The sequence below is a fragment of the Cyprinus carpio genome, chromosome A17, assembly GCF_018340385.1.
Source record: "Cyprinus carpio isolate SPL01 chromosome A17, ASM1834038v1, whole genome shotgun sequence".
Classification (NCBI taxonomy): domain Eukaryota; kingdom Metazoa; phylum Chordata; class Actinopteri; order Cypriniformes; family Cyprinidae; genus Cyprinus; species Cyprinus carpio.
This window is the reverse complement of record NC_056588.1, coordinates 10817263-10842786: the sequence shown is the minus strand read 5'-3', so window position 1 is coordinate 10842786 and position 25524 is coordinate 10817263. Positions and strand designations below refer to the sequence as shown.

Below are 25524 nucleotides of genomic sequence, written 5' to 3'. Positions count from 1 at the left end.
GTGTAGACGAGGATCGTTTTCATTCTAAAACGCCGTTTTAAAACAAAAACGCACTAGTGTAAACAGGACCTAAGTCAATGTCCCTCCAGAGTGTGGAACGTTGGGGTATCCCAAAGTGAAGGCATAACCCATCCTGGAGTCAGGTGTTATTCAGCCAGTGCTGCAGGGTTTTATGGATGGCCTAGCAATAACAACTGTGATGCATGTTCAAGCGAGATGGGTACTGGAAACCCTGGACAACATAGCCACTTGGGCAAGGTTGTCTTTTGAGGCCAGGAATTCCAGAAGGCTGGTGATCAGGAAGGGCAGAGTCACAAGTAAGATTTACCTCCAAGTTCAAGACGAGGTCATTCCATCCATTAAGGACATCCCGATAAAGTGCTTTGGGAAGTGCATCACTGAAAGATGGTGCCAATGTTGCAGATGCTGTGAAGCAAACCGAAGAGTGGTCGAAGAAAATCGATAGGTCCAGACACCCAAGAAAATTCAAATCCTGGCTGTACCTTCTGCCCAGGCTTACTTGGCTCCTCACAGTCTATGAGTTCCCCTTTACAGTTGTAGAAAGCATTGAGAGGAAAATTAACAAGCACATGCAGAGGTGGTTGGGGATTCCCCCAAGTTTCTCTTCTGTGGGCCTTTACATTCGATCGGGACAACTGCAGCTCCCTCTGTCATCTGTCATGGAGGAATTCAAGGTGGCAAAATGCAGGGTTGCACTAAGCCTGAGAGATTCTAAAGACATTCATCATAAAGCAAGCAGGAATCACAACAATGTCAGGCCGTAAATGGGCAGGTAATACAGCCATTGAACTGGCAGAAAGCTCATTGAAGTTGTGTGATATCATTGGCAACACCTGCACAGGACGTCAAGGCCTGGGGTAGACACATTTCCAACAGTTTGGGAATGCAAGTATTTCAATCAGGCGAGGCATGGTTTAGGCAGAAATCCAAGCTCAAGATGAACAGAGGCGTTTGTCCAGAGCAAACGGAACAAGCATCCCAGGTAGCATGGACAAAATGGGATCTGCCCAAGTGTGAGATCACATGGCAGATTTGTTGAGACTGGAGCCCTACCACATCTACTTCCTGCTGAGCTCCATGTACAACACCCTTCCTTCATTGTCTCATTTGCACATGTGGGGGTTGAGAGATGACCCATATTGCAAGCTCTGTGGTCGAAAGGGATCACTGGCACACATATTGTCAGGGTGCAAAGCATCTTTAATCCAAGGTCGCTATAGGTGGTGCCACGACAAGGTGCTTTTGTCCCTCGCTGGTACACTAAAGCAAGAGAGGTGCAAAAAGAGGCTAGGTGGCCTCACCTTCAACAAGAATAGGGCCAGGCCCTCTGCAACCAGGGCATTAGCTAAATCAAACTTGCTGCAGGCCACGAGCTCTTGGGAAATGAAAGTTGACATGGGAAGGATGCTGCAGTTCCCTGAAGTGGTCCGCACACCTCTTCGCCCAGACATCGTCCTGTGGTCAGCCAAAGACCATAAAATCATCTTAATCGAGCTGACCGTACCATGGGATGAGGGCTGTGAGGAGGCTCACAAGAGGAAGGCCTAGAAATATCAGCCTTTTTCAGAAGTGTAAAGACAAAGGGTGGCAGGCATGACTGTTCCCTGTGGAAGTAGGTTGTAGGGGCATTCTTGCCAAATCGGTATGCTGATGTCAGCTTTAGGCATGGACGAGAAGATCAAGAAACACACTGCTCGTAGGATGGGAGAGGAGGCAGAGTGTGACTTATGCTGGATATGCTGGACTGCCGACCCACCAACTGTTGTGGTTAAGGGTTGAAACACTCAAGGAAGGTTGGGTACCACCTGACAACATCTATGGTTACATAAAGGAGTAACCGAGGAAAGCACCTAACAGGTGTATTCCACAGTTTAGGTGCAGTGATGTATATTTAGCTGGCTGGCTGTCTAAGCAGAAGTTGATCAGATTATGTTTGTGAGACTGCAACTGTTCTCAGCTTGATTTCCGTGTCTTAGTTTAACATTTCTCACTTCCTATTTCTAATTTCTCTCACAGACATCTGAATGTCGTTTGATCATTTTTGTCTGCATTTCAGTTGCTTGTTTAGAACTTTACACTAACATTAAAAGGTTTGGAGACTGTTACATGTTTTTGAAAGATGACTCTTGTGCTCCCCAAGTCTACATTTATATGATCATACAGTATTTTTTTTTGTGATAAATAACAGTAAAAAAAGGTAATACTATAAAATAACCATTTTCAACTTTAATATATTTAAAATGTAATTTATTCCTGTGATGGCAAAACTGAATCTTCAGTAGTCATTAATCCAGTCTTCCAGTACTCCAGAAATCATTCTAAAATGCTGATTTGGTGCTCTCTATATATATTATATTATATTATTATTATATTATATTATATATTATATTATTAATGTGCTTCTGAAAATTTTTGTTTGAAAATACTCTTTTCCAGGCTTCTTTGAATATAAAGTTAAAAAGAACAGCATTTAGTTTGAATATAAATATTTTGTGGCATTATTAATCTTAACTTAATTGAAATAGGATTTGAATAACTCATTGTACTAGATGTGCTGTGGAGGATTGACTGGATCTATGATTATGTTTGTTTCTTGTCCTTAGTTATGGGCTGCTGGGGCCAAGTGGCTGTGGGAAGACTACGTTGTTGAAATGCATTGTGGGAACTTTAAAGATCTCACATGGTCATATCACAGTGCTCGGGAAACCACCTGCTTTCCCAGGACATGAAGTGCCAGGAAGGATGGTGGGATACATGCCACAGGTGAAAGATTATTAGAGGCTGGTGTTCACGCACAAAGCCTAGTGTATGATTATTACCATAAGTGAATCCTTTTGAGTTTCATATTTTCCCTCTTTTTTTTTATCATCTCTCTGCCTTCAGGATATAGCTCTGTACAATGAGTTCACTATCAGCAACACACTATGGTTTTATGGTCGAATTCATGGCCTTACGTCTAAAGAAACAGAAACCAGGATCAATTTCCTCATTGACTTCCTAGACCTGCCACAGAAAAACAGCCTTGTGAGAAATCTCAGGTAAAATGATTTTTCATTTCAATCATGATTTTTTGCAGTGATTTATTTTTATTTTTTTTTCAAAGGTATAGTTGACCTAGAAATGAAAATTCTGTTATTATGTATGCACCCTCATGTTGTTCCAAACCATGTGAGTATTCGGAAGTGTTACAATAGCTATTTGTGAGAAACTCTGTTTTAGTAAGCCTTTTTCTGCATGCGTCTGAAAAAATGAGCATGTCAGATTTCGCTCCCTTTGTGATGTGCCAAAGGTATCTTATTATAAAATCACAGCCCCTTTATCTGCATGTTTCCACTCACGGTGCCGCCATTCTTGTTTTGGCAAGCCACAACGGTGTACCAGTTCTAGCGCCATGGCAAAAGTTTGAGCAAAGCATGCTAACTGTTCTATCGTTAGCTGCACAGACAAGCACCGAACACTATTTACATTACCAAACTCAGAGAAGACAAGAGAGCAGTGGATTTATTTATTTACTTTATATTATGCTGCTGCCACACAGATCTAATATAAATATGCCATTTCTTTCCCAGCTGTTTACCTTCACAGACATAACAGACTCTTTTTGTAACTCGTGTTTTTAACATAAACTTTTGTGTATTGGATAGTTTAAGAGCAATAATAATATTATATTTCAACCTGTTCCTTGCTTATCTGTACTACTTATTTTTTATATATTACCGTTTCTTTTATCTATTTTTTGTGCTAATTTATTTATTTTATTAATTTCTTTTAATTTTTTTTTGCTATTACCTTTTGAATTTTTTTTTATTCAGTGGCGAAAATGGGCTTCTGTAGGTGTCTGCAATGTTGTTGCACATTTGACAAATAAAACTTTTACTTAATTTATTTGTATTTTTTTGATGAAAGTTCATAACTGTCTATTTATGTACGTTTATTCACTTTATTCAGTGGAGGCCAGCGGCGGCGTGTCTCACTTGGAGCTGCTCTGCTTCAGAACCCACAACTTTTGATCCTGGATGAGCCCACTGTGGGAGTGGACCCTGTCTTGCGGGCTAAGTATGCACAACATACCTCTATCCCAAGTATTCATCTGTTTTTAACTTCCACAACATCTTCCCATCACCTTTACTAAGCTTCGAATACATTCGTACTAATACCAGCACTACCAGTCTGTCTCTCCTGTATATGTGTTTGTGGATGAACCTTGTTCTGCATTTTTAAAAGCATGAGGTTTTTGCCTTGCACCACTCCACTTTCTCTTTCTCTCTCTCCCTCTCTCAGACATCTCAACTTAACATTTTAGCTTACATTCATAACTGTGTCGTAACTTTCCTCTTAAGCTTCTCTAATATCTTGTGTTTCACTGCAGGCTAAAACCTAGACCTTAACACCTTTCATTAACTTGTTCACTTGTTTGTTTCAAATTTTATAATTATTTAAGTAGACTTTTCAAAGACTTGCCTAAGTGGATTTGTAGTATGAAGATCTTTCACAATGTATAATGGGCAAACAAATCCCAGTGGACTCTTTTGCATGCCTTTGTTTGATCTTTCCATTCGAGTGCATCCTGAGTATGTAGCTTGCTGATGATTATCCTGTGTTCTATAGGCTCAAGATTCAACTCATTATAACTCATTCTAAACTTTTCAAGAAAAGAAGCTTAATTCATGAACAAAAAGAAGTGAAGAACATGTAGATGGAGAAGTATCCATGAAAGAAATGAGTCTTTATGGGTAAAAAGAGGGTGACTGTGTCACATTTTTCTATATGATGAACCAATTACTGAGCAGAACATATATGCAGCTATGTCATGAAAACTAGAAACTTTCAATATTTTTAACCACAGCCCTCTGATATCAGTGACTTTATTACTTCAGAATGTTTTATTTTTTTTTTAGAAAAGCTGAAGTCCAGAGAAACATGTTTTTTATGTTTTCTATATTTCTATATTTAGTTTTTAGGATAAATTCATTTTTATGCTGAGATCACATAGGTTCCAATCAGACCCTGTTGAACCCTGCTGAAATCCTCTTACACAACAGACTATGGGCCAAGGCCGTTTTGGGGTGCTTTGCTTTGTAAGATACTAACTATGTTACTAAGAGTGTTAAGTTACCACATACACACCACTGTTCAAAAGTTTGGGGTCAGTAAGATTTTTGGATGCTTTTGAAAGAAGTCTTATGTGCTCACCAAGGCTGCATTTATTTAAAACTAAAGTAAAAATAGAAATATTGTGAAATATTACAAATTGAAATAACTTGTTTATTTTAATATATTTTAAAATGTAATTTATTCCCTTAGAACAGTGTTCATGACATATTGTTGTCAAAGGAGTTTGGGTTCACATCTCACCTGTATTATTTCCTGATCACATTTCTCCCCCTCTCTGTCCTGACACTTTCCACTTAGTAACAGTTTGTGTTATCCTGTGTCACATGTTTGCTTTTTGGATTCATTTGTGGTTTTTGTAAAAAAAAATAAAAAAATAAAAAAAAAACACCGTACTCATGCAACAAACTCTCCCCTTCTACAGGATATGGCAGCACCTGGTAGACATTGTAAGAGGAGGACAGGTTTCCGTCATTATTACAACGCATTACATTGAGGAAGCTAGACAAGCCAATACGGTAAGATAACTTCCTGAACTGACCACAAACCTGTAACAGAATTCACTCCCACTCTTAGTTAAAATTTAAAGATGCGAAGTTTAAATGTAGAGAAACAGAACAGAAGTGCATGATTTAATGGAGTCAATCTTAGATTTCTGGTGTGGATGAACCACTCTACTTATTACTCATACAGATTTGTTTCTGTAATCCCTTATTATAGTTGTGATTCATTTGCCAAATGTACTTTGCACTGTGGCCTATTACGTAACCTTAAAACTAGCTTTTGGCAAAAATGTACAGGTGAGCTTTTATGTTTGAATTAGCAATCATTTTCTTTACACTAAATGCTGGTTAGTGTTTTAAATAGACTGTTTGATAATGCTGGTGTTGAGACCACTGACAAACCTGCAGAAATTGGTGTGTATTACTGTATATTGTGTCAAAAAAGGCACTGGTAGGCATCAATTCCGGGAGTAGAATCAGGAACAATTTAAGTCACCTGACTATTGTTTAATTTTATTTCTCTTTAAAGTGTTGTTTTACCAGTTTGTCTTGAGGGCATGACGTCTGTTGTGTTTGAAGCAGCGCATAATTTCCTGGTTGGTGTATTACGCTTGAGTCACATGCACAAAAGACACAGAGTGACACCAAAGACACAATCACAACATGCTTATGTACAGTACACTCACCCACCCAGAACAGTGACGTGAATTTCTAAATATGAGAAGTATTCCTTAAACAACAATACCACGAAACTTTTCTCTGTCTTGCATCCCTGTCTCTGCCCGCAGGTAATGAGATCTCGGTTTTTATCCTAGTCTTGCTTTGCTTCAGTTTTCAGCTTCTCAGATTTTTCTCCTTACAACACAGACCGTGGTAATCTCCCATGCGTTTCCTTTGGAGTTTCAAAAGACTGTTACAAACTGTGCTCAGGTTTGCCAAGTCAGAGATCTCAAAATGAGAAAAAAAGACCAAATCACGTGAGCCATGCTGTCCATATTAAATTATAGCTCTGCTCCTGCTTCATGCCAACAATTGTTTCATTTGTTTCTATTTTTATTTGTCTTTGAGGAATTTTGCAAGTGAATCATCTTAGATTGATTTATACTTTAATGAATAACCTAAAGTAACAGTTCACCCAAAAATGAAAATTTGCTTAAGATGTTCTCAGTCTCAGCCAACTCAAGTTGTAAATGAGTTGTTTTTCTTTGGAGATTTGGAGAAATGTAGCATTACATCACTTGCTTACCAGTGGATCTTCTGCAGTGAATGGGTGCCGTTAAAATGAAAGTTCAAACAGCTGATAAAAGTATCACAATAATTCACAACACGACTCCAGTCAATCATATTTTAGCCAGAAATTACAGTTTTAAGTTAAATTGCTTTACTGATGGATTTGTTTCTTATAAACACACAGCTTTTCACTTTGTAAATTGATGGACTGGAGTCGTGTGGATTACTTATGAATTACTGAGATGTTTTTACCAGTTGTTTGGACTCTCATTCTGACACCTCCATTCACTGCAGAGGATCCGTTGGTGAGAAAGTGATGTAATGCTAAATTTCTCCAAGTATGTTTTGATGAAGAAACAAACTCCTCTACATCCTGGATGGCCTGAGGATGAGTACATTTTAATTTTTTAACTATTCCATTATACCATTAGGTCTTCTAAGCTATGAAAGAGCAACATATGAGCAATAAAAACTGTGTTTTTCTCTCTCTTTAGGTGGGTTTGATGAGGAATGGTGAATTGTTAGCTGAAGGTCCCCCAGATGCTGTTATGAAGCAACACAATGCACACAAAGCAACACAAACAAAAAACACACACATCCAAAAACAACAAAAAAGCAAAATGATTCGGTTAACCTTTCAAATGCATCTATGTGTGTGCATTAGACATTAGAGAGTGCATTCTTGCAACTTTGTGAGGACTCTGATCAGATGGGCTCCAAACAGTGTCCTCAGAGCCGTCTACTTGACAGCAGCCCATCTCCAGACAGTATGAGAGATGAGAGCAGAGAGCCCATACTGAGAAAGAGCACACCAGAAGACATACCCAAATATAAAGGTACAACAAAGAGGGAGAAATTCACTTGCTCTAAAATGCTGCATGCAAAAGTTAAACTAAAACAGAACATTCTCTTTTGTACAAGACTGACATAAAGGCCCTGTTTACACCAGTGCATTTTCGTTTTAAAATGGCGTTTTAAAATGAAAACGATCCTCGTCTACACTTGTGTTTTCACTGTGTTTAAGAAACTATCTCCGTCCACACTGCACAACCGAAAACAAAGTCACATGACCATTCATGCAGATACAACAATGAGCATGATGTTATTGTTTACACGGTCGTCAAGGATACGCAGAGCGAATGTGAGCAGCCATGCCATCGTTTTCAAAAGTCTCTGTTTTGGTCCATTTAAGCCATGTCCACACTAATACGTTTTCGTTTGAAAACGCATCTTTTTCTCTCCGTTTTGGCCTTCCGTCCACATTGAGACGGCGTTTTTATCAAGGAAAACGGAGCTTTTTAAAACGCTCTACAAAGTGGATAAATTTGAAAACGCTGTTTTTGCGTTGTAGTGTGGACTCTGAAAACGAAGGCTTTTGAAAACGATGCTGCAAGTTTAGTCATGTGACGCATATTATACCAATAGATATCCGTGTTTATACTGGTATTGTGCACGTTATGTGCTATGCACTTTCACACTATTGCTATAGATGTGTTACTTTGTACAATCTTCATATCACAGTCCTGCAAAGATGAAAGCAAATTTACTCGCGATCACGAGTTGCGTTATAGATCAGACGTACAATCGTGAGTGAGTGCGACCTGGATGCGTCAGTGAATGGTGAGTTCTTTTCGTAAATAAAATATATAAAATTTCCTGTCAGAAAAACTGCATGAAAACATTTCATGTCTGTTCCATGTGTATAATCTGCAGTGAGCTTTTTGAGGCTTTACGCATGCGCAGAAAGCGAATTTAACTTTTCTGATGTTTCTGTGTGGATGAGACTCTTTTGGAAAATGCTTGAAAACGCTAGTGTGGACGGAGAGCGTTTTAAAACGAAAACACCGTTTTCAAATGTATCCGGATTAATGTAGACGTAGCCTTATACTGAAACGCAACCACGGAGTTTTCAAACTAAAACGGGGTCTGCAGCGTTTTCGAAAGTCTCGAGGGTCGAAAACGATGGAGAAGTGTAAACGACAGGCATAACCATAGCAAAAGTTATGCATTTTAAAATGAAAACGCACTAGTGTAAACGTAGCCAAAATGTCACTGGTTTCATAAATGTACCTAAAAAATATGTATTAAGAATAGCATCTTTTGATCACCATTTAGACTGATGTTTGCAGTTGAAATGTACTTGTGTCTCTGCAGCTGACTGGAAAGTGCGAGCCAGACACGTCATACCAAAGTGGCGTAACATTGCAGCACTGATGATCAAGACGATGGTTCGAATGAGGAGAATGCCAGGGTAATGATGTCCTAATCAAACATGAGTGCGTTGTTAGTGGTGAAACTGGTTTTTACCAATTGCTCCATTGAGTCTGAGGTTTTATTTGTGTTTGAGTGTTGTTATGGTATAGTACTTTAAAGTGTTTTTTATTGTTATTCTGCATTGTCTCATGTACAGCACTGTGGTCAACATTTGTTGTATTAATATGTGCTTTATAAATAAAGTGAACATTGACCATTGAGCAAACTATTTAACAAAACTACAAACATATAACTCCAATTTTATATATTAACTTTTTATTAATTATAACACCCATATGTTATATTAACTTGGTATTAAATTACAAACAGCTAGTTTTTGTGCCTGCAAATTTGACAGTTTTCTTTTTTTTATTTTTCCTATTTTTGGAAAGTCATAGAAATGCTATCATGGATTTTTAATCTATGATATCAGGAATGATTGAATCCAATCAATAACTAAAAATTTGACAATGGGCCATTTTTATTATTTCTTATTATTAAGCAAACTGAATAAATGGATGATGGCAGGAATGATTGAATGTACTTAAATATCTAATTGTTGTCCTTCGCAAACCATCTCTTGTACTGTGCAGATATCTTGCGTCACTGTGTTTTTTTTTTTTTTTTTTTTAGATAATCAAAGCATTTTAACTCAAAACAATGTGTGTTCCTCTGGTTTGTACTCAGGTCCATTTGTTTCCAGTTCCTGTTGCCTGTAATTCAGATCTGTCTGATGTGCTTGTGTATTGGTGGAGACCCTAAAGGCATTGATGTGGCTGTGGTCAATAATGAAAGCAGTCCCAGTGCCTATAGTAGATCACTGCTGTCCTTCCTTGACAACACAAGTGTCTACCAGGTACGCACATTTGTTTTCAAACACAAAATTTACAAAATAAAGATCCTATGTATATAGGACTAAATTTTGTCTGTTAACAGTCTTTTTTTATTCTCTAAAATAATAAAGAATAGAAAGAATATAATATAAATTATAGACAGACAGACATACTCTTATTCTCTCACTTCCTCTTTTCTTGATTTCACTTCAACAAATTAGAGGAACAAAAACAACTTTCAAAAAACTTTACATTTATTTTGAGTGTTCATTTCTAGATAGAAGAACAGTTTCCTGTTTCCTTTCTGCAGGTGAGCTTGTCTCATTCTGAAGCTTTTGCTGGTATCCGAAATGGGGATTACTGGGGCGTCATAGAGTTTGGGGAGAATTTCACCAGCTATCTAACCAAAAGGTGAGCTCCACTGTGTAAGAAGTTTGTTATGAAAAAGACCTGAACATGTTTTGATGTTGTGGCCAAAGAATGTCTGCCAAGTTCCATAAACCTGATTGTAAAGCTTACCTTGAGAAAGAAACATATTTGTTCTGACAAATAAGCTGTCTTTTGATTGTGTATATATTTTTAAAAACCTATTTGGACCATTTGACTTGTTTGGCTAGTTCATTGCAAATAACCCGTTCAAAAAACTGATTCATTTACAACTTTTTCTTTAACCAATAAACACTACTGTTACCCAGTACTGCAAGTAGATCTGTTTTTGTCCAGTCTCTCTTTTTTTTTGTTCATTAGAGGACGACTTCAAATGAGTGATATTTTTTTCTGCATCTTCTTTAGGTGTTTTAGATGTTCTTTAGACCCATTCCTCCTGTTAAGGGTTCACTTACATCATCTTATCATGCACACTCAAATATCTTACACATAACACACAAACACCTGCCTCAACAGTCAGAAACACTTGACTGCATCAGTGCACAGTGCACATTAAACATCAGGCCTGAATATGTCATCAACTACCCGTATGAAGTGTTTTCCCTTCAACCTAAAAAAACGCAAGCATTCGTGTAAACAACATGCCATGTCAGGTGACAATAGTAGTAGAGCCACTGATGGGGAGAGTGTTGGGAGAGGCTGTAGGAGTGAATTTTTAAGGTGGCGAAAAGAAGGTCTGTCCTGCCTTTGTGTCAGTCTGTTCGTAGGTGTCTGAGTCATGTTTTGTGCATCTCTGTCCTGACTGGAGCTTTTTAAATATTACACATATTATATATATATATATATATATATATATATATATATATATATATATATATATTTGGTTTAAACATGGGCCTTGTGAAATGTAACTTATTGGCCCTTGTAAACATGGCCCTTGTGAAATTATGCTTATTATTTTGTGTGTGTGCAGGATGCTACAGCCCAGAGTCTCCAGAGATGTGGTTGAAGGAGGATCAGTACATGTTTGGCTGGATCTGACCAGTGAGTTCTATTAACTTTTAACCCAATCAATATTACTTTGCTTTTGAATTCACATGATCTCATATTGCTGCCACAAGAGGGTGCCCTTTAAGTCTTGAGGCAGCACAGAGTATTAAAGAGCAGGTCATATGGTATTTTAAAGTGTCCCAATATTGTATTGGAGTCCCCTACATCAGGTTTAAATGCATCTAAGGTCAGAAAACATTGTAATTTTCTCAGAATATACATTTAATATTAGAGTCATTTGCCAATGATTAGGAAATTATTCGTTTCAAGCAAGTTCGGAGCAAGCCCCTCCTTTCCTCAAGCCTACTCTGCTCTGATTGGTCAGCTGGGCCAAACCTGTTGTGATTGGCACAGAGATGAGTCCTTGAGCCAGTTAGCCAGCGCTACCATTGACAAAGCACCTTTACATAAAACAATAATATAGTCAATCCATTCTTATAATGACATAAAATACAAAAACACTTATGCAAGTGAATCGTGCCCACAGCTAAAGTTTAGCTGCTAAACTGTGAACACTAGGTGGATACGTTAGCCGAGTGCTAACGTGACTAACTGATGAAACAATACAGTTTGTAAACCAAAATATGTCTACTGTAATTTTTGAAGAACGACAGACAAAAGACGCTTGGTCTTAACTTTTAATCAGAACGCAGAACAGTTGTATCACAGGAGCACCAGCCGAAATCACTCATCTCTCCCGCATTAACCCTGTAACTGCCAGTGCAGCACAATAAACAGCAGTTTCACAATTATTATAAAGTCTGTGTGCTACACTACATTCTTTATCATTAAACAAAGTAATTAGAACAACGTCAGTCTACAATAATCGACATATTCTTAGGTTCACTGCGAATTTTTAGAACTACTTCAGTAAGACAGTAATATCGTACTTTACCTGGAAACCTAAAGCTGCACTAGGTATACATCACATATTGGCACAAAAAAATTATATTTTGAGCACTCAATTGAAAATGTACACCTAACGTATCAATCGTACTACTTACAGGTCGTGGTTCAGAGAGCTTGTTGGTCCAAATTAAGAAGATTAGAAGCCAACAAAGATAAAAAGCCAAGATTAGAGAAGCAGTTCTTGATAAAATGGCAAGCACACAACAAAAGGCTCGAATTGTATTTCTGTGGTATCCTTGAACACCCCCGTCTTCTCAACATGATGTAAACGCACTAATAGCAAAAGTGTTTGTGGGCAGGTCAGACTCTGTTCGTATTTCGCGGGCAGGCGGGGATTATGCAAATGTGTTACTCAGTGACGTACACCGGTAACAGGCAAAAGAGTCGAACATATAACGACTCGTTACGGCAATTCAGAACCGACACTCTCTTTTGAGAGACAATATCTTTATTTATCATGCACTTTTTTGATTAACAACTTTGCAGATTGTTTTCATTTAAGGATAGCTACGTTATAAACTGCAAAAGAGAGATTTTTCAAAAACCCATATGACCTGCTCTTTAATCTCTTATTATTAGGGTTGGGAATAGTTAGAAATTTTCCGGTTCCGGTTCTGCCTAACGGTTCCGGTTCCGATTCCGATTCCGGTTCCATTAAAATCATTAAACAACTATTGAAAAAATAGTGGTAAGGGAAAATGCTCAATACTCAACTACTCAATACTCAATACTGTTTATTACTTACTGTCAACTTAATTTAAAGGCAATGTCAAAATTCAACATATATATTACAGTATACAAATTTTCCGGTTCTGATTCCATTTAAATGAACTATTATTATGTTTTTTACTATTTTACCTTAGTTGAATGTAGTGTTGCTGGAAGGTAGTAAGTAATGTTGAGTAATGCTAGTCTATCAATCAACATGTGCTTCAAAGTTGATGATTTTTACACTATAAGTAACATTTTGCTTTTTAAGCAGGAATAAGCTGGTTGGTCAAACAGTCCCTTGAGGGCTAAGACACTTGTTCATTTCCCTAAATTAATGAAATATACACTGTTATACTGTTATAACAATGTATACACACACTCCATAAAGCACCTATTTTACAAATAATAATGCAGTCAGGAGATGCTGTGATGCAGTGAGTGGTTTCCACATTTTTAATAATTTAAAATGCATGAAAATCAATATTTTCTATCTCTTTGTTTATCACTCTTGAAATGACCGTTACACTAAATAATCTAACCCTCATACTTACATAACAATAGAAGTCTATTTATTTAGTGGTCCAAGTTGAAGTCAGTATGTATATTAATGACAATGTGGGACAAATATAATGTAGTTTAGTGGCAGCAGCTGCTGCGCGTGGCCAGTACATGTACAGTCAGACAAAACGACGTGCACAGTTATCAAAGGTGCGAGTGCGCGGGCAGTTGTGGGAAACGTGTGCTTGGTAGTTAAAGACGCGTGCGCGTGCATCTGTGGAGTGCGCGTTATTAAAAAACAATGTGCTCAGTAATTAAAGAGGCAGGGCGGCGTTTCTGTTATTTGGTTTGTGACATCCTTTACAGGAAACATTGAATCATCAGAACACCGGTGCAAGGCTGCTCACTCACTGCGCTTTGTTTCGGAACCGAAACTTAGAAATTGCTCACGATTCCGGTTCTTTTCAAAAAACAGAACCGTTTCTGAATAAGAACCGGTTCTCGGTTCCCAACCCTACTTATTATTGTTAGTTTTATTAACAGCTGAATAACTTTATGGCCTTTACGGTTGTGGCTGAATTTAATCTCTGTTGAACTGATTTTCACAGAATTTTGCATGCATCTTTGGACATTAAGTGTGATTCAAAATTCTGAGACCATTAATAGCTTCTGTTTTGCATGATTATAATTAATCAGTTTAGATTATTTTTATTTCATATTATGTGATTAGATAAATAATTAGAATTAAGCAATTAAACTATATTTCAGTATAACATTCTTACTCACCGATATTTCAGACAGACAGATTGCTCTAATGCTGCAGAAAAAACTCCTTGAGGCCTTTGAGGTGGGTTTTAAAAATGTACATTTAAGTTTTTCCCCATCCTTCGAATACATGAAAAATTTTCCTTGTCTTATTCTGAACTTTCAAAAGGCTTTTATCGAGACAAAGCTGGGGAGTTTGTCATACATGGTGGCCTTCCCAATAAAAGTGAGTACAGAGCACTGATGTTAATTTTTTCTCTATGTGTGCCATTTATAACTCTATCCTTTATTCTTCATTTCTTAAAATACCATCCTTATTTCTTGTTTCATGTGGTTTCGTAGTTTGAAGAACCTATATATGGCAAAAAGAATACAGATTTCACAACTTTTGTGACGCCAGGAGCAGTTTTGAGGTAAGCACACATGCATGCACATGTATGCCATTAATCACAACATTAATCACAACATTAATACAGATGCACACTTACAGCCATTCAAAACTATTACTACAGTGTAAGATAATACTACTGCATCATGTTGGACCTCTTCCAATATCATCTATCTCTCCTTTTCTTTCTCTTTTCAGCATCACATTTTACCTGGCAGTGGGGTTGACTGCTCTGTCCTTTGTGTTAGAGAGAAAGGAGGGGCTGCTGGACAGGTGCTGGGTGGCAGGTGAGATAGCTCACATCCACCAGATGGCCATCATTTGATTTAGGGATGAATTTACTAAAGAATGAATGGAATATTTCAGTGTATATTCCGGTCTTATTTACAAACCACCCACAAACCATTCACAACCCTGCACTTAGAACCGTCTTGCAGGATAAGAAATTATGCCTATTTACACAAATAGTACTTAGCTCTAAACTTTTGGTGTTCTCACCATTAAAATAAGTGGGCACATTTCATTTTTATTGAATTACTACATTTAATCAAGACTTCATAACAAGCAGTTTTAGAGATTTACCAATAGGGGGAGCTGATCACCCACAGCAGCTAAAACCATGAGCAGCATAAAGAGATTTCAAAACACTTGGTGAGCATTTCATAGTATGTATTTCATAGATGTATGTGTATTTGTTTCTTTGCGTGTGTTTCTCTGAGGTGTGAGTTCTCTGGAGACCATGCTGGCACACCTCTTCTCACAGCTGTTTGTCATCAGTGTTCAAATCATCCTTCTGCTGATCTTCATCCTGCTGGTCTTCAAAGTGAGTGTTTGTGTTAGCTTTCCCATTAATCCCATTAATACTTCGTCTCCAGATTCAAGATCTGTGTGTGTGTGTGTGTGTGTGTGTGTGTGTGTGTGTGTGTGTGTGTGTCTGTGCTGTTTATTCTGTTTGTAAGTGGAAGGGTAATTATATTTATTAGTAATATATACATCTCAGCAGTTCGGTCCCAAATATACATCTCAACAGTCTGTCCCAAATGGCATCCTCAGTCTTTGCCGTCCTTGAAGTCGACATTTGGGAGACATAATATCAGATGGAGTGTTTAGTAGTCCACTGTGAAGTTTGCAGTAGTGCAGGACTGTACACAATATTTACACAAGAACAAAAGCAATCTAAAGCCAACTTTCAAGCAATCTGATCCTCTCATCTTAAAGGGATACTCCACCCCAAAATGAAAATTTTGTCATTAAACACTTACCCCCATGTCGTTCCAAACCCGTAAAAGCTTTGTTCGTCTTCAAAACACAATTTAAGATATTTTGGATAAAAACCGGGAGGCCTGTGACTGTCCCATAAACAACCAAGTAAATAACAGTGTCAAGGTCCATAAAAGGTATGAAAGTCGTCATTGGAATACTTCATCTGCCATGAGACGTGCAATCTAGGTTATATGAAGCGACGGGAACACTTTTTGTAAGCGAAGAAAACAAAAATAACGACTTTATTCAACAATTCCTTTGTCAACAGTCTCCTCTGTGTCTCTCCATATCACCATATGCTCTTTTGTATCAGCCGCACCACAAGGATGAGCTGTTTCTACGTGTATTTAGCTTTGATTTGAAAGGAAACAGCACATTCTTGTGGCACGGATGATACAGAAGAGCATAAGCAGCATATGGTGATATGGAGAGATTAATTAAAATACAGGTAAAAAAAGTACTATTGTGAAATATTCATACAATTAGAAAACTTAAGAAAGAAATTCATACAGGTTTGGAACAACTTGAGGGTGAGTAACTGATGACAGAATTTTCATTTTGGGTGAACTATCCCTTTAAACATGTCAAGACTGAGCAGGGCTGTTGTAGGGGGGAATTAGGTTATGTGAAAGCCTGTGCTTTGTGAATTTTAGAAACAGCCCTAGGACTGAGCAATATAAGTTTATTTATTCATAAATAATTCCTTACTTTGTGTCTAGTGAGTTGTGCTTGACCACCACAGCAACAAAGGGATTGCTTTGGTAACAAACCAAGCTTTAGATTAGATTCTATGTCTGATGTGTAACTGTAGCAGTAAAGGGTTGCATTGACTAGCAAGTGCTGTATAATCAGCCAATAAGAGCTGTGAGCTTTAAACAATATACTTTCACACTTGCTTATGATGTCTTGTCATGCCGGTATGATCAGACACCATCAGTTTGAATGACTTTTTAAAAACAACCTATTGTTAAATATTACATATATTATTTTTGGAACATAATGTTAAAATGGTATGTTTCAAAACTTTATGTCGGGGTGCTTTCTGAAGAACAGCACAGAGACTGAAATCGCACTTCACAGGAAGTGGAGAGGGAAATTTACCCAGCAGTCATTCTGTTATACTTTTAAAATCAGTCGTGGCCAAATGCTTAGAGAGTCAAACTTGTAACCCGAAGCTTGCGGGTTCGAGTCTTAGGTCTGGCAGGAATTGTCAGTGGGGGGAGTGAATGTACAGCGCTCTCTTCTACCCTTAATACCACGACTGAGGTGAGACCCTTGAGCAAGGCACCGAACCTCCAACTGCTCCCCGCGCGACAGCACATGGCTACCCACTGCTCCAGGTGTGTGTTCATGGCATGTGTGTTCACTACTGTGTGTGTGCACTGGGATGGGTTGAATGCAGAGCACAAATTCCATGTATGGGTCGCCACACGTCACTTCACACACTCACATTTCACAAAATAAATTAGATCACTTTTTTTCTCACATGTATTTTATTCAGTTGTACAATAGTAAATTAGCTCTACATTTAAGAGTGTGTTTAGAATATGATAACATAATACTTGCACACCTATGTATAACACACATAAAAACATTAAGCATGATCACTTATATTTGTCACAATCACCAGCTGGATTGTCCTTGATAACCATCAGAGGGCATTCCATCCTATTCCTCTGTCACTCAGTCTTGGACTTCATTTCCCATAATCCTTTGCCCGGACTCATCAGCACTCATTGTCCACACCTAATTCCCATTAACCCTGTCTGCTAACCCTATAGACCAATTTGGTGTTTACAAACGGTGATGATAGCCTATCTAGTGGAAGAAAATTACCGTTTTATAATAGCAGTCTATGGAAGGCATGGAATAAAACTTTTTTTCTCACAATTCCGAGATTATATTGCACAATTCTGATAAGAAAAATCAACTCCTCATTCTCTCTCTTTTACCCTCGTCTCAGAATCATGAGTTTATATCCCACACTTCTGGCTTTTTGCCCCCCTCAGAATCAACAAAATTGCAATTGTTGAGTTAAATTGAGTTATAAAGTTTGAACTAGGAGATATAACCTTGCATTTGCGAGAAAAAAAGTCAGAATTGTGAGGTAAAATAGGTAAATGTTATAGGTTTAAATAGTTGGCTATTTCATGCTGTAACTGCAGGGCTAAGACAATATGTCCCTTATGAACTGTATGTAAAAATAATGTAGACCTATTGTTTAAATCAAATTCATGCTTTAAAAGTGGGGTAATCATAGCAGGTTTCATCCATAGTCTGTCCATTTAAAAGTCTGTGTTTAGCTTCAAATGGTGTCTTTGACGACAGTATTCTATAAAAATTATTTGCATTCTGATTCCGACATCCAAAGGCATGACAATAATTTTTTTCTCTTATTCCATGAATTTTACCCGTTTCTCTCCACTTGTTCCCAGTGTTTTTCTGCCACCACAATGTGCGCACAGCTGCATGTGACCCAAATTGGTCTATATATAGCCTGGTTCATTCAGTCAGTGATTGTGAAGTCTTGGCCGGTAGCCAAGGAGCTTGATAGGCTGCGGGTTCCAGCATGCCCTACACTGAGAATCGCGAGCCCAGTATTTGTGGTGGCTTCCACTCCAGAGGCTCGTCCTGTCATGGCCGCCACTCCAGAGCCTCTCTGCAAGATGGCTGCCACACCCGAGTCTCCAGCCATCATGGACGCCGAGCCAGTGTTCCCAGCCATCATGATCCCTGCTCCTGAAGCAAGTAAGGCAGTGCCCAGGCAACCGAGACTGATGTCCAGTGAGGAGGACCCACGGCTGATGTTGGTTTAAGCGGCAAACTAAACAGTGGCCTCCGCGCTCTCAAGCCCGGCAATTTCAAAGGTCCTACCACCCTCCGCTGCACTTCCAGTAATGGCGATGGCCAATTTTTGTGTTTGGGCTGCACACTGCACTCTGGCCCATGAGTCTGCTCCAGGGCCCACTCCAGTCCCTAAATCTGCTCCAGAGCACACTCCAGTCCTTGAATTTGTGCCAGAGTCCACTCAAGCCTCAGAGCTCAGTCCTGTGTTGGCATCAGCTCATGAGCTCCCTACCTGTCCTGTTTTGACCTCAGTGGTCATCCGTGAACTTACTGCCTGTCCCGTTACAGCCATGGAGGCCGCCTTTGAACTCACAGTTTGCCCTGTTATGGCCAAGGAGGCCATCTCTGAGAAGACCACTGACCACTCTGAGAGGCGTGCCATGTTACGGCCAAGGAGTTTGTTCCTGAACTCCCTGCTTGTCCTGTCAAGTCATCTCTGAACTGTTTGCCTGTCCTGTTGAGGCTGCATCGGCTGTTGTTAACCTCTCGGTTCTCTCTATTCCAGTCCTGCCTGGGCCGCCTTGGTGGTCTCCTGCCTCATTAGCTCCACTTTGGTGGACATCTGCTCAGCCTGAGCCATCTTGGTGGTCATCGGCTCTACCGTGGAGATCTTTGGTCACCACCTGCTCCACCCTAGTAGTCTTCAGCTCTGACCTGGTGGTCTTCGGCATCGCCCTAGCTTCCTGCTCTGCGAGCCCCGCTCTGGTCACCTGCTCCTTTAGCTCCACCTTGGCTTCCCAATTTGCCTCAATCTTCAGTCCTACTTCCTCTTCAGAGTGTCTGGAAACCACTCCTTAGAAGGGGGGCTATGTCACGATCACCAGCTGGAGTGCCTTTGATAAACACCAGAGGGCACTCCATCCTATTCTTCTGTCATTCAGTATTGGACTTCATTTCCCTTAATCCTTTGCCCGAACTCATCAGCACTAGTTTACACCTGTGTCTCCTTAACCCTTCTCACCCTATATATACAGTGCCTTCCAAATTGATATATCGCCCTCCGAAGGCTACTTCAAAGTGAAAACAATCATGGCCACCATACTGAACGGTCGTTCCAAACTGAAGTGCTCAAAACTGGCCTCTTCAAAGGGCCCTTTGGAATAAAGGATTTCGAAGGGTACAACTGATGGACAATTCAGGCCCCCATGACCCTTTGCACAAGGAAGTTGTTTGGCGTCACAGAGTTCGACTTCGCCTATAAATGTATGTGTAGTATTTTTCTATACTACTGTAATATTTTACAAGTTAGATTTTGTCATTATTGTGGTCAAAACGACATTGTACTTCAACAAAATAATTTACAGCTACCTTTATCAGTCCATTCAAATGTTTCAAATACATAGACAATATATATTACGAATACATATTACATTACATATACAAATATACATTATATTTAACGTAAAAGACAACTGGGGGTCAACAGCATACAAAACGTATGATGAAGGTGCCTCCTTGATCGTCTTGTTAAGATGAAGCAGAAGTAAGTTTTTTTGACTCCTACACCCTTCATCCCTTCGAAGCTCTCACTCCGGAGGGTAAACCCTTTGAAGGGATTAGGGCATAGGGTTGAGCCCTTCTGAATGGAACGCAGGGTTATCCTGGTTTATTCAGTCATTGATTGTAAAGTCTTGTATGTGTTAGGAACTGCTTTTCTGAGCCGTTATTTCCTGTGTCTTGGTTTATTCTGACCCTTGTTCTGGATTAATCTTTGTCTGTGTTTCTTGTTATTGTTTGGATGGTTTTGCTGGTTTATGACTTTTGCCTGTGTTTGGTTCACTATTGTTGATTACCCTCTGAATAAACACTGCATTTGGATCCTCAGTCTTCATGTCTCAGAGCAGTTCATGACATTTTATGTTTACATATATTATTTAGTATATTGTAATATCTGAAAGTGTCATCATACCTTGTGTGCTTCATATAGATGGTGTAAACTGTAATACAGCTATTTCATTATATATATATTTTTTATTATTGCCACCATATATTTTTTTCTCTTTTATGTCTCTCTCTCTTTGCAGATTCCTAATGAAGGATCTCTGGCTTTGGTGATCTCATTGATTGTGCTGCAGGGAGTGACAGGAATCTCCTTAGGGCTGGTCATCTCCTCTGCTATCGATGACGAGCAGTCGGCCAATCAGGCGGCTCTTGGAATCTTCTACCCCAACCTCATCATTAGCGGTACACTGTCTGATCTCACAGATGCTAAAAAATTAATTGGATAGGAGAAGGTTACACTGTGGCTTATTTTTCTTGGTGATATTTATATTTAAGTTACCCTTAAACCTCACACTTTAGTATTGATGCAGCCCTCTGTGTTAAGACTGTCTATCATTTCTCCCTCCACCCCAAAATGGTGCAGTCCAGAAAATATAATAAGGGCTATACTATCTGGGTGTGTCCAGTGGATTAATGGATGTGATTCTGCAGTGAGTAAAATCGTGGATTGATTGTGGAGTGGAATAAACAGGGTGAATGATGATTGATGGATGAGATAAAAATTGAAAGGAAATATAGATGGTTATTGTAAGAAAATTTTCCTTAGAGAGGTCTTGACCCCACTTACCAGTCATAACTAACATTAACATGCACCATCTAATTTATTATTTGTCATTTATGGCCTGCTCAAGTAACAAAAGCTCACTAGTATCTACTAAAAATATACGCATAGATGATGTTACAGATTAAAGTTTTACATTAATGAAATTAGTCATCTCTGTCTGCCTCCTGTAGGTGTTATCTGGCCAGTTGAGTGTATCCCATATCCTCTGCGATATTTGAGTCTAGTACTGCCCCAGACTTATGCATCTGAAGCCCTACGCTGCATCATGTACAGAGGTAGAGTGTGTGCACTTATACACGCGCGCACACACAAACACACACACACACACACACACATTTGATATAACACTGGTACCACTGAACTTACGATGTAAATCTATTATTTGCAGTATATAATAATAATAATAAACATTTTAATTAATTGCAAATAAAAATATAATTTATTCATTTATAATAAGTATATTATAAATACATTGATATTTTTGTCAATAACTCAAACTCAAATGTGTACACAACATGAATAGTGTGCAACGGTCGTAGTGGTTAAGTTGCATGATACAGGTGGAGTCTTCTCACCTGTCACAATTCATAGAAACTGAGTTTCTACCATGTTGCTGTCATCACGTCACACATTTCAAAGGGACTGTCTTACCTGCACACATCAGATATCTAACGTCTCTTCTGTGATGTGTTCAGCCGACACACGCACAACAATCTTCTCTGAAGTCCCACTCACCTAACATTTTCCTTTAAACATATTGAGTTACAGCAGACTTCATGACATCTGACACTCTTCTCTCAATTATTCACAGAGCAGGAGGAGTGTCTGCCTCCATTCCTAAATTAAACACACAGCCTCCCTGTTGTTTACCTGCAAGCATTGCTCATGGATGGGAAATGGTTGGTTAGATAGTGAAAGGCAAAAATGACAAAACAAAATAAAAAAACAACTACAAACATAAACGAAAACTCAAAAAACTTACAAAATAAATGCTAAATCAAAACATAAAAAAAAAAAAAAATATAAAAATAAAAGCTCATTTGAAATATTAATAAATACTAAAATAGTATTTGAATAATATTAAACAAACTGCTCTGGGAGGAGTCTGTACATACTGTATACATAATGTTTGGTTAAAGGGATACTCCAACCCAAAATGAAAAAAATGGTCGGTCTCAAGCCTCCAGGTTTTCATCCAAAATATCTTAAATTGTGTTCTGTCCGAACGGAGCTTTTACGGGTTTGGAACGACATGGGGGTAAGTGATTAATGACAAAATTTTCATTTTGGGGTGGAGTATCCCTTTAACTCAACTCAACAGCTGTCCTAAATGCTCCCCTTTCTCATCTAGTGTTGACAAGTCTGATTCATTATAGTGAATCATTTCTGTTAAATGGTTCATGTGTATAAACAGAGGCTTTCACAAATGTAAGAATTTAACAAATTTAACCGCTTCCTTAAATTTACATTGATTTGTTTTCTGTTCATCATGTTCTGGTACTGATCTTCTTACGATTCTCTAATTTCACATTCAGGTTGGGGTCTGTCCCGTATGATGGTTTGGCGAGGTTTTGTAGTCACTCTGGGCTGGAACACATTCTTCCTTATGCTGGCAACGGTCATTCTCAAGCTGAGAACATGAGAGGCTCTGCCAAGGAAAGGTGCTTCAGATTGGGTATAGTGGTGTTCGACATGGCCGAAGATTGATTTACATATGGATCTGCCAGTCTGAGCCTCTCTCTCCTTTAATATGCCATTAATCCAAGACTGACCTCCCAAGGAGCAACAGCGTGAAACTCAGGGCATCCCTCAACCAGCTCAGAGATTTATTCAACAAACAGTTTACTGACAATGGCAAAACACTCGTCATGAGTTTCACATGGGCTTCAATTTGTATAAAAAGTCCATCAAAGAAGAAAAAAAGGAAGTGTTAAAGCCAACTGTTGAAATTTCCATAACCTCTTTCCCCCCTTGTATACAGTATGTAGTGAATCCTGAATTCAGATTCACTGACTAGGTTTCTTAGTATATGTTCCATATGCATTGTCTGTGCCAGTAAACCTTACGTTGTGTACAACCATCTAAATTGCTTTAGGGAATCCTACAGTGTTCCCACCCTTGAACTCACTCATCCTGAACAAAAAGAACACTGCTTACCAAGGATTCATCACCGAGCATGGTTACCCTTTGCATAGTAGTGTTTTGTTTTCCGAATTGCTGCTTGTTCTTTTTTTTATTTTTTTTATTTAATGTTTAGATTCGCAGTCTGGGTGTTAATAATCCATCAAGTGCCATAAGCAAATGAAGGAAGAACTGCAGTGTTTACATTTGAGCACATAGCAGGCCAAAGTTAAACCTGCGAGTTGAACTGAAGTTTAGTCCTGTATTTTAGTAAATATTATATTTGAAAGACAGCAGCACAAACTACATTGCAATGCAAGCCATATGCTGAGTTACTTGGAATGGTGAAAATAAGTCGATGGATATTTTAGCGTGCAGTATTTAATGAGCGAAAAGCATATAGAATATTTAAAAAAGATACCTAATGCTTATTGGTTTGGGGCATAAATCTAAGGTGTGTTTCACTTTCCTTCTAAAATGTCAACAAATTTCTTATGCTTTCAAATTTTCTTCTCTTTGAATCTTGAAGTTCAACATTAGGATGCTTGATTTCTATCTTTACCTTCTCCGACCAGTTCCAGGGTCTGGTTTGGTTTAAATTCTCTGAAGTCTCTACACTACAGTCAGACTGAACAAATCTAGACCCTGCTTAACTCAACCGAAAGACTTTGCAAGTTACTGTTAGTTTGTTTAAAACTAAATTTGGTTCACATTATATCAGATATCTGTACTTTGAAAAGTTCACAAACTAAGCACTATTTTTTTTTATGCAAATGGAAATTAAACAGTAAAATGTTGCTGTTTAAAAGTTCTGCAAATATTTAAGAATTATGACAGCCTTTTCTTTGTAGTTATAATGACGCCCGAACTAAAGGCTGGAATTTCATGGTATGTTTTAATAGAACATAGGCTGACAGTTGATTTTAGGACTAGAGTTTTGTTGGTTCTAGATTTTCTTTGTCTGGCTCCGGTTGAGGCTAATAGAGACAAATGTTTGGCAAAGGTTTGTTAAGTACTGTGTCATTCTGAAAGGTCCTCGTGTCACCTTTATACACACACAAGACCATTATTTGCTACCTCTTGAATTGTTGCATGTTAAAGTCCTTATATATGTGCATATTGACATGCTCTTGGTGTAAAATGATCTTTATGGAATTAATGACATCTTTTTCAAGAATAAACCTTTTTAATAAGATATCATATTTGTATAAGGAGTGTTATTTGTATATATTTAATTTTTATCAAAATCCATAACCCACTCTTTAAGGTCTTGCACTTTTCTTCTCCAACCTCTTTTATTACCATCCCATTATCCCATTTCAATATTTGCATGTCAGATATCAGCTGGCTTCAAAAACTTCTCATGATCACTCATAAGTTTAATAGGTTATTCCCAGAATATTACAGATATCTTCCTCACAGATTTCCAAAAGATTAATCTATTCATCATGCCATAAATGTTAATTAGAGACAATATCATTCAAAAATAACTATTCCTGTAAAGGTCAGCTACATCCAGCATGCTGGGACACCAATAAACAAATAAGCTTATTGATTCTGAGACTTGTTTTATTAATCTTATCTTATATCTACTGATGTACGTATCGCTGGTGATGAAAAAAAAGGTCATGCAGTCAGATGCATCACGTCAGTTACACATCCATGCTGCTGACGTAATGTAAGTGTAATTGTCTGAAGCATTTAACGTCACGCTGTTTGTCAGTGTCAACTTCCAGCTCTTATGCAACAGGTTCCGAAGATTGTGTTACCTGTTTTCATAATAAATGCAAATTATTAAGATGCTGTCAAATTGCTAATTCCTATTGAATTCTGTTGAACCAAGACACTTCTAACAACAAGCTAAACCTTTACTCTGTATTTTCCAGTTAGGCACGACTGGAAAAATGCCCATCGTCCCATATCAGGCTTCATATATTACAGGAAATCAAATACCGCACCCAAGTTACATGATCAGGATTCATAGTCGTTTGCAAACACAAGCGATCCATTACTGGAATTCAGCTGATGAATAATTGATTATTCTGGATTTTATTTCTAAGAAAAGTG

At 38.3% G+C, this 25524-nt stretch overlaps 1 protein-coding gene across 1 annotated transcript in view; it reads left to right on the top strand.

Moving 5' to 3' along the window:
* Positions 1-24657, top strand: part of LOC109061282 (ABC transporter G family member 20-like) — a 30069-nt gene extending 5412 nt beyond the window's left edge. The window contains exons 3-20 of the mRNA XM_042774023.1: positions 2625-2784; positions 2905-3059; positions 3970-4077; positions 5558-5651; positions 7361-7438; positions 7531-7702; positions 9021-9117; positions 9807-9975; positions 10263-10363; positions 11313-11383; positions 14305-14354; positions 14442-14498; positions 14615-14685; positions 14859-14947; positions 15380-15483; positions 20795-20954; positions 21507-21611; positions 22872-24657. Coding sequence (XP_042629957.1) covers positions 2625-2784; positions 2905-3059; positions 3970-4077; positions 5558-5651; positions 7361-7438; positions 7531-7702; positions 9021-9117; positions 9807-9975; positions 10263-10363; positions 11313-11383; positions 14305-14354; positions 14442-14498; positions 14615-14685; positions 14859-14947; positions 15380-15483; positions 20795-20954; positions 21507-21611; positions 22872-22978 — 1948 coding nt within the window. The 3' untranslated portion in view covers positions 22979-24657. The remainder of the gene's footprint in view (positions 1-2624; positions 2785-2904; positions 3060-3969; positions 4078-5557; positions 5652-7360; positions 7439-7530; positions 7703-9020; positions 9118-9806; positions 9976-10262; positions 10364-11312; positions 11384-14304; positions 14355-14441; positions 14499-14614; positions 14686-14858; positions 14948-15379; positions 15484-20794; positions 20955-21506; positions 21612-22871) is intronic.
* Positions 24658-25524: the final 867 nt, after the last annotated feature.